Genomic DNA, 9,455 nt, shown 5'->3' on the forward strand with positions numbered 1-9,455 from the left:
CATCTATCTATCCAGGACCTTCTGGCTTTCATGGTTTCCATAGAGAAGTCAAGTGTAAGTCTGATAGGTTTACCTTTATAAGTTACTTGACCTTTTTCCTTTGCAGCTCTTAATATTCTTTCTTTATTCTGTATGTTTTGTTTTCCAATTATTTTATGGCGAGGGGATTATTTTTTGATCCAGTCTATTTGGTGTTCTGTATGCTTCTTGAACCCTCATAGGAATATCTTTCTTTAGGTTGAGAAAGTTTTCTTCTATAATTTTGTTGAATATATTTTCTGGGCCTTTGAGCTGTAATTCTTCCTTTTCTACACCTATTATTCTTAGGTTTGGTCTTTTTATTGTGTCCCAGATTTCCTGAATGTTTTGTGATGAGAATTTGTTGAATTTGCTGTTTTCTTTGATTAGTGCGTTTATTTTCTCTATGGTGCCTTCAGAATCTGAGATTCTTTCTTCTATCTCTTGTATTCTGTTGGTTATACTTGTCTCTGTAGTCTCTATTCTTTTACCTAGATTTTCCATATCCAGCTGGCCCTCGGTTTATGTTTTCTTCATTGTCTCCATTTCAGTTTTCAAGTCTTGAACTGTTTCCATTATCTGTTTGATTGTTTTTTCTTGGTTTCCTAGGGTATCTTTTACGGATTTACTCATTTCTTCAAACTTTTTGTTATTCTTCTCATCCATTTCTTTAAGGGAGTTTTTCACCTCCTGTTAAAGGGACTCTTTCACTTTCATAATGTCAATTTTTTTCTACTTCTTCTGGATTAGGGTGTTCAAGTCCTCCTGTTGTAAGTTCGCTGGGTTCTGGTGTTTTCATGTTGTTTTTCAGATTGTTGGAGGAATTCTTGAATTGGTGCCTGCCCATTTCTTCCTTCAAATGATCTCCGATGGATCTTCTGGTACAGGATCAGGGCCCCTTTCTGGCCAGGGACCTCACAGACAAAAGGAGTTTCTTCATACTGAGTTGGCCTTAAGTCCAGTTAGACATCTGTTGTTTGCTTCCATGAGATAAGTGCCACTACTGGACCTTGGGTTCATTGTGGTTCATAGGTTTCACAGCTGGTCAGGACTATTGATTGGTTTTCTCCCTTAGCAGCTTGCATGGCACTTTTGGTCATTTAGAGATCTAATCATCAGGTAGGAAGCTTTCAGGTCAGTTCCAGCTCAGTTGATTCCTGATTGTATGGTGTCTTCAGCTATTGGGTCTTACCTTCAAGTTCTAAGAGGCAACCAAGGGAGATTGCAGTAGTGTGTGTGTGTGTGTGTGTGTGTGTGTGTGTGTGCGCGCGCGCGTGTGCGTGTGTGTGTATACACACATATCCTGTCTCTCTCTCTCTCTCTCTCTCTCTCTCTCTCTCTCTCTCTCTCTCTCTCTCTCTCTCACACACACACACACACACACACACACACACACACACACTATATGTATGTTTAAGTAAGCATGAAATGTTCCTGTGGCCTTTTCAAACATCCTTAATATTATTTATCCCTTTACCTTTTGTCTCCCTTTGTACTGACCTCCTTTTCCCTTTCCATTTGACTTCTGAGCTATCTCTCCATTGCCTTAGCTTTATTTTTAAGGCTTATTAATTTTGTTTTGTGCATTTTCTTCAGGGATTTTTAGCTCCTGGAGAAATTGATCCCCTGAATCGTAGGTTTTCTACTGTGCCAAAGCCAGATGTGGTGGTTCAAGGTATGTATTACTCCCAGCAATAGAAATGTTATATCAGAGGTCTGATTAGGGGGAAAGATTTGGGGATTTTGTGTTAGGGTTCAAAAAGTACGTAATAAATGTGGTTCAGTTTTGTTTCAAAATTACGGTTAATAATAAACAAATAAAAGATGATCTCAGAAGATTATAAAATACTATTTGATATGCCTTATTTCTGGAAACTTTTAAATTTCATATGTTATTCCCCTGGTTACTGTTACTTTCTTTTTAACCACATTTTCTGTTTTTCATGCTAGTATTCCTTTATTTTCATAACCTCCTACACATTTATATTTTCTCTGTTTTAGACTGTTAGACCTGCATCCCTCATAGTTCATTTGCTTCTGACCATTGCCTCACTGGGGAGTATGTCTACAATTTTTTAAATGTGAAGGTATATACATTATGCAAAACACTGAGCTGAATACTCTAAACATTAAGAAATCCAAGTCTTTGGGTGTGTGTGGTAGTACATGTGTTTAATCATAGCACTTGGGAACCAAAGGCAGGCAAATCACTGTGAGTTCAATAGTAGCTTGTTCCATATCAAGAGTTCCAGGACAGCCAAGGATACATTACCAGACTGTCTTAGGGTTTCTGTTGCTGTGAAGAGACACCACAACCATAGCAATCCTTCTAAAGGAAAAACATTTAATTGGAACTGGCTTATACTTCAAAGGTTTCATCCATTATCCTGGTGAGAAGCATGGTAGCACACAGGCAGACGTAGTGCTGGAGGGGTAGCAAAGAGTTCTCTATTGGAATCAGCAAGCAGCAAGAAAAGGGAGTGAGCCACTGACTCTGGCTTGGGCTTCTGAAATCTTAAAGCCTACCCCAGTGACACACTTCCTTCAACAGGCAGTCCAACAAAGTTCACACATCCTAATCCTTTCAAATAATGCCTGTGAGCCTGTGGGGGCCATTTTGATTCAAAACCACAGGAACCCTTTCTCAAAGGACAACTATCCTAGTCTAATAATCTGTGAATAATCTTTATATGATGGACACAAAGCTGGCCTCTTTTGTCATCCTTCCCTCCTTTTACCTCTCCCGGAAAAGGTCAATATTTTTACCTTCCTTGTTTCTTTTGAAAATATTAACCGTCGTCCTTGTTTGTGAGAGTAGACATCTTGATGTGAATTTTCACTCTCCAACATCACTCCTGAATATGGTGTGTCCTGCTGTAAAGCTTCTTAAATATTCCTAGTCATTTGACTTTTCGGTTGATTCTGAATGGAAAATCCAACATGTTTTCTAAAGCATCTTATACTTGACACTCTGTGTGATCATATAGGTAGTCTTTGCTTCTCAGTGTCTCTAGCAAATGTTTTATAAAGTGTAGCATGAATAATAAAAACCCAGAGTCAGAAATTGGACTTCAACCATTATTCTTCATCCCCCATGAGAAGGTATGTTTTCCTTTGAGGTTTAAACCTTCTAGCTGTGCTGATCTTCTCTTTGTTCTAATTCATAGTTTATGACTTTGAGGTTCAATTCACAGCCTTCTTTCTCTTCCCCAAATTCTGTCATAAAACTAGATTTCAGCATTGGTATGGATTTAATCTACTATTTTTAACCTTAAAATTTTTGAATATCATGACTCTAGAACCCTTTCTCTGTACCTCTATGTTTGGTACCCCATTCTAGTTACTTTTCCTTTTGCTCTTATGACCAAACACCATGACTAAGGCAGCTTATAAAAGAAATCATTTGGGGCTTAGACTTCCAGAAGGTTAGAGTTCATGAGCATCACAGTAGAAAGCATGACAACAGTCAGGCATGGTGCTGGAGCACTAGCTGAGAGCATACATTCTTATCAACAGATAGATGGCAGAAAGAGAGAGAACTAGCTGAGAATGACGTGGACCTTTGCTACTTCCTCTGACACACTTCCTTCAAAAAGGCCATACCTCTTAATCCTTCCCAAATGTTTCCACTAATGGAGACTAAGCATTTAAATAAGGCCTCTGGGGCCCTTCTCATTCAAACCACCACACACACCACGGGTCAAATTTTGGACCTTATAGGTATTCTTGTGTTCTGCTAACAATGCATCTCAGCTTTCTTTTTCTTCCCTTTAAAGTTATCTCTAGTTTCTGTAAGTCTGCTCTTTGTACCTAAAGATCATCTCAATATTTTGATCATGTAACTACTCCAATTACTGCTGCCTCATACTTCTGCTCTATCTCCCAGAGTGTTATAGTTCTAGAGCAATCATGTGGTCTACACTTTCTTATCCTATACCTACTAAAAGATATTATAAGGGAAGAGCACATGATGAGCAGAGTGGTGGCATTGAACAACCATGGTTCCCAACTCAACTTCTGGTTTGTTAGTCTTTGTTCTTATCTTTAGTCAGTATTTTCTTTATTCACAGCCAGTATAACAAAGTACTCGATTTTGTTCAGCTGTGCCCTGTTTTCAACCTAATATTTGGACTGATACTTCATGCCTGATTATTCTAATATTCTGATTTTTTTTCAATTTCCCAACACTTCCCACCCCCAGCATTCTTACCCATCCTTGCTTTCTTTTTTTCTAGTCTCAGAAAAAGGTGCTCTCCTATTCAATACAAATTTCCCTGTTGGTGCTTCATCCTATATTCTTCTTTACAAACAATCTTTTTTGAAATATTAAGACTTCCCCCAATCCAGTTTCTTTATCTACTATGTTAATCTCCATCTGGCTGTCATTTGTGGCTTCTTTTCACATTGATATTTCTGTCTCTTCATAGTCTATTAATTCTCCAGTCCTTTAGAGCCTGGTTTAATACTCTGAAAATATTCTTGCTTAGTTTTCAGAGACCTTGGTATTGTCAGTATTAATAGATATTTTATAATCAGTATATTAGCAGCAGATCTTTTAGATCAACTTGTTATCTTTATAGAAACTGAATTTCCAGAGTGTGCATGTTATGCTTTTGTATATCTCCTTCAACCTGTTTTAAGTACTTTTCTACCTTATTTTGGACTTTCTTTTCTTCCTTTTCCCTTGAACTATTGGTATTGCTGGGAATTCTGTCCATAGCTTACCACTTGTCTTGCTCTGAATATTCCCCACCTTCTTCAGTCTTCCTTCACTTTCACATGATGACCCTACTTCCTGTGCTAGAAAGAAAATATAAGCTATAAGACAAGAACTTATCCTTTCCCCCAGACTTTGCTATCTGTCTAGTCCTGAATTTTCTCAAAGTTATATTCTGGGTCCTCTTCTCTTGATAATATATTTTTGTCCCATCTCATCTGTTTCTAATGTCTTCTGACAGTCCCACATGTTTCCATGCACTGTAGACTAAACATAACTAAATTTGATCAGCTGGTTCCTCCTATTGCATCATCTATGCCTACGATTCCTTCTGTACCTCTATCATTAAATGGCACATGATACTCCCCGCTACACAAATGAACACTTTCAATTCATATTTATTCTTCTCTGATATTCTGTATTTATATAACAAGTTCTAGAATTTTACTTCTCCAGTCATTCTGAAATCCATCCTGTTTTTGACAATTCCAATAGCTTACTATTAATGTAAGTTATCAACATCTCCTCCTTACATTACATTAATTTTGAACTGATGTTTGCCTTCCGTTGAGGCCCAGTAATGCCTGTCAGTTCATTCTTTTGATTCTTTTAAAAATTACTGTAGACCACACAAAGAAATGGCCATTCATTCTTTAATTATTGAGTGTATTCTTTTCAAGGTGCAACTCTGCAGGGGCTTCCTATCTTAGCTTTCTCGGTATGGCTTACAAGGACTCTGTGTGATCTAACACTGGACCTTGTATTTTACTTCATTTCTTACCACTGTTCCTCCACACTCCATTCCTATTACAAAGGAATTTTCAGAGCTGTGGGTTTAGCTCAGTGGTACAAGTGGCTGACTGTTCTGTGAAGGCTTGGATTCATTCCCTAGCACAATAGGAAGCAAAACAATAAAAGCTAACTTTTTGTAACTTTGACCATGCTGTCTCTTTAATCTGAAACAGTTTCTCCCTTATTTTTACCATCACCTCTCTCAGATTAACTCCTTTCTGTTCTCCAACAGGACTCATTATGTCTATGTATATATCCCTAGCATCTGACATTTGACTCTAAATATTTTATAAATATAAACAAGAATTTAGTTGCTTGGGTTGAATGTACTCCTAGTGTCTCAAAAGGTTATTTGCTTGCTTCTCCTTTAACCCCTTCTGTTCCTGTAAACAACTCTATTGCTCCCTATAGAACCCTGCAGTTCTATAGAACGTAGCTTGGGAAACAGTTCCCAACAATAATATACAAAACCTTAAAATAACACCTATTCTTCCATGATTAGCCTAACCCCTATCTACTTTTCCATTTTCATGTCTTTTACTCCTTGGTAAGATCTTTCATACTATAACATTGAAGTCTGTGTAGTTTTGCTACTGTCCTCCCCAACATTCCTATCAACTTTAAAACAATTATGCATATGGGCATTTTGCCTGGATGTATGTGAGTACCTGGTGCCTGTGGAGTCCCGAAGAGGGAATCAGATCCTTTGGAACTGGAGTTAAAGAAGTTTGTGAGCTATCATGTGGGTACTGAGGACTGACCCTGGGCCTTCTGGATGAGATGCCAGTGCTCTTAATTGCTGGTCTGTCTCTTCAGCCCCTCATTCTTTTTTTCCTCCTGACCATTTTACTCATTATTTCAAGTCCAGTTAGCCACCAGCTCTTTCAGGCTACCTTCCTTTATTTATTTATATTTTAATGCATATGGGTCCCTTGTCTTCATGTATGTCTGTGCACCAGTATGTGTACCTGGTGCCCTCAGATGACATCAGATCTCCTGGAACTGAGTTACAGATAGTTGGTTCTAAGCCACCATGTGGGCATTGGGAACAGAACCTGCGTCCTCTGGAAAAGCCAGAGCTCTTAAATACTGAGCCATCTTGTGGTTAAAATTTTCCATTTCAACATGGAGTCTCATAAATACTGAAAGTGCCATTCAGTAGGCACAAATAGGTACCTAGTCAAAAATCAAGTCTCTAGTCGTGTTATTACTTTCCCATTTATGTAATATTTTAATCTAGAATAATTACTGATTAATCAGAATTCCTTAGCAATAATTTCCTCCTCTTTCCTCCTCTAAAAGAAATTATGCACTTGAAAATATTTTTAAGGGTCTGAAGAGATGGCTCAGCTTAACTATCGGAAGCACTTGTTCTTCCAGGAGACCTACCGGGACCAGGTTCACTTCCCAGAATCCACATGGTGGCTTATAACCGTTCATAACTCCAATTTTAGGGGATCCAATACCCTCTTCTGACCTCCATTGGCACCAGGGTAGCATGTGATGCATGGACAGACATACCTATAGGCAAAATACTCATACACATGAAATAAATCTAAAAAATATTATTTTTATTTTTTTTAGTTTTTAAATTTATTTATTTATTGAGGATTTCTGCCTCCTCCCCGCCACCGCCTCCCATTTCCCTCCCCCTCCCCCGATCAAGTCCCTCTCCCTCATCAGCTTGAAGAGCAATCAGGGTTCCCTGCCCTGTGGGAAGTCCAAGGACCGCCCACCTCCATCCAGGTCTAGTAAGGTGAGCATCCAAACTGCCTAGGCTCCCACAAAGCCAGTATGTGCAGTAGGATCAGAAATCCATTGCCATTGTTCTTGAGTTCTCAGTAGTCCTCATTGTCCGCTATGTTCAGCAAGTCCGGTTTTATCCCATGCTTTTTCAGACTAAAAAATATTTTTAAAGTTTCTACTGAACAAAAACTTTCTGTTAACTTCATCTTTCTTTCCGACAGTGTCCATTCTAGCTGAAACAGAAGAAATCAAGGCCATTTTGAAGGACAAAGGAATTGATGTGGAGACCATTGCCGAGGTGTACCCTATCAGAGTACAGCCAGCTCGTATTCTTAGCCACATTTATTCCAGTCTAGGTAAGGAGGTTGGCCAGCCTACTCGAATTAAAGTGTTATGTGATGCTGGCTGGTTTTTTTCTATTAACCTTCTACTTTAATTGGATCCAAAAAGGAATTTAGTCTCTGGAATTCAAGTTTCTGAATCCATCATTTTTGAGGTGATAATTTTAGATGTACTTTATGCATACTTTGTCATGTAGCACATACTTATTTTCAGATAATATTATATCCTTATTCTAAATGTATATTTGACTACCATGTTCTCCTCCCCTTTCTTAGGACCTATATTTTTATTTTGAATACACGCTAATTTTATGTAGAGTAGTGATCAAGGAACTTGTTTTAGGCCTTTTATACTTTTTCATGTAGTAAACAAATTATTATAATAATTCCTTAATTTAATATATTTTGTAAATATTTATTATTTTATTAAATTTAATGATGGAATTTTTGCATTAGACAAATTGCAACACTGTTAACTGAAAGTGATTCAAGGGCTGGGAGTAAAAAAATAAGACAATTCAACATTTCTGAACTTCAGGTACTGGTCTCTAGTACCTATGAACATTACCTTATATGGCAAAAAAATTGCAGGTGTAGTTAAATTAAGAAACTTGAGTTGAAACTGTTACTCTAGATTATTGAAGTAAACTCCAAATGCAATCATAGGGACATATCGGGTTACAGAAGTAGCTTTGATATAACAGAAATAAAGGACTGAGTATATTAGTCAGGGTTCTCTAGAATAACAAAACTTACAGAGTGAATTAATGAATATATATATGAATTAATGAATGAGTAGATATGTGGGATTTATTAGACTGACTTACAGGCTGTGGTCCAGCTAGTCTAACAATGGGTGCCTATGAATGGAAGGTCAAGAATCCAGTAGTTTTTTTATTCATAAGGCTGGGTATCTCAACTGGTCTTCAGTATACAACAGAATCTCAAAGAATGGACTTGCTAGTGAGGGTGAGAGTAAGCAGGCAAAGAGAGATACTTGTATAGAAGCTTCCAGCAGAAGGTATAGCTCAAATTAAAGGTGAGTCTTCCCACCTCAAAAGATCTGGATTAAAGGTTTATCTTCCCACCTCAAAGATGAAGATTAGAAGTGAATCTTCCTGCTTCAAATGTTTAAGCAAAAATTCCTCACAGGTGTGCCCAGCCATTTCGGGAGTTTTACTTAATTCCAGATGTAGTAGCCATCACAAGGCCACCGTTGTCCACTTGACAAGCAATCATATCTCCTTATGTCATGATTAATTTCCAAATGAAAAACAGTAACCACTCGTAAGTATGATATAACCAGGCCTAGTATGATATAACTATCCTACGTACATCCACAAACTTATTATGTTTAACTAGGTCATAACAATGCTCAACATAACATGACTACCCTCGTACAACTCCAAATGCAGATTTAGCATAGATGACAATGGCACTCAAGGGATATCCTTTTATTTTCTCAAACTTAAATGTGATAATCATTGACATTCTCTTAATTGTTGTCAGACTACCTGATAAAGAAATTGAGGAAAGAAAACACAAATATCTTTACAAATGCATTCCTAATGAACTATGACAGAAATGCCTTTTATAATCCTCATTTATGCAACTGTTTGTGTATTCTTAGCTGGTATTTATAGCTACCTTCCTCTCCTACACCTTCTGTATTTCCTCTACCCTCAGCAAGCACCTCAGCAGGTCTTGGCTGTTTTCCTAGAGGAGTGACCCATACCATTATTCCTGAGTAGTCCGGTACCCTTTGTCATCCTACCTAGATTAAGTGGTTGTAGTTTCCCAATAACATCACAGGACATAATAGCACCAAGAGACACCGTAAG

General features: G+C 37.8%; 1 protein-coding gene across 1 annotated transcript in view; it reads left to right on the top strand.

Moving 5' to 3' along the window:
• Positions 1–9,455, top strand: part of Phka1 (phosphorylase kinase regulatory subunit alpha 1) — a 127,892-nt gene that overhangs the window by 51,905 nt on the left and 66,532 nt on the right. Inside the window, exons 13-14 of the mRNA XM_013350522.2 lie at positions 1,615–1,693; positions 7,495–7,629. Coding sequence (XP_013205976.1) covers positions 1,615–1,693; positions 7,495–7,629 — 214 coding nt within the window. The remainder of the gene's footprint in view (positions 1–1,614; positions 1,694–7,494; positions 7,630–9,455) is intronic.

Source organism: Microtus ochrogaster, chromosome X, assembly GCF_000317375.1.
Source record: "Microtus ochrogaster isolate Prairie Vole_2 chromosome X, MicOch1.0, whole genome shotgun sequence".
NCBI classification, from domain to species: Eukaryota; Metazoa; Chordata; class Mammalia; order Rodentia; family Cricetidae; genus Microtus; species Microtus ochrogaster.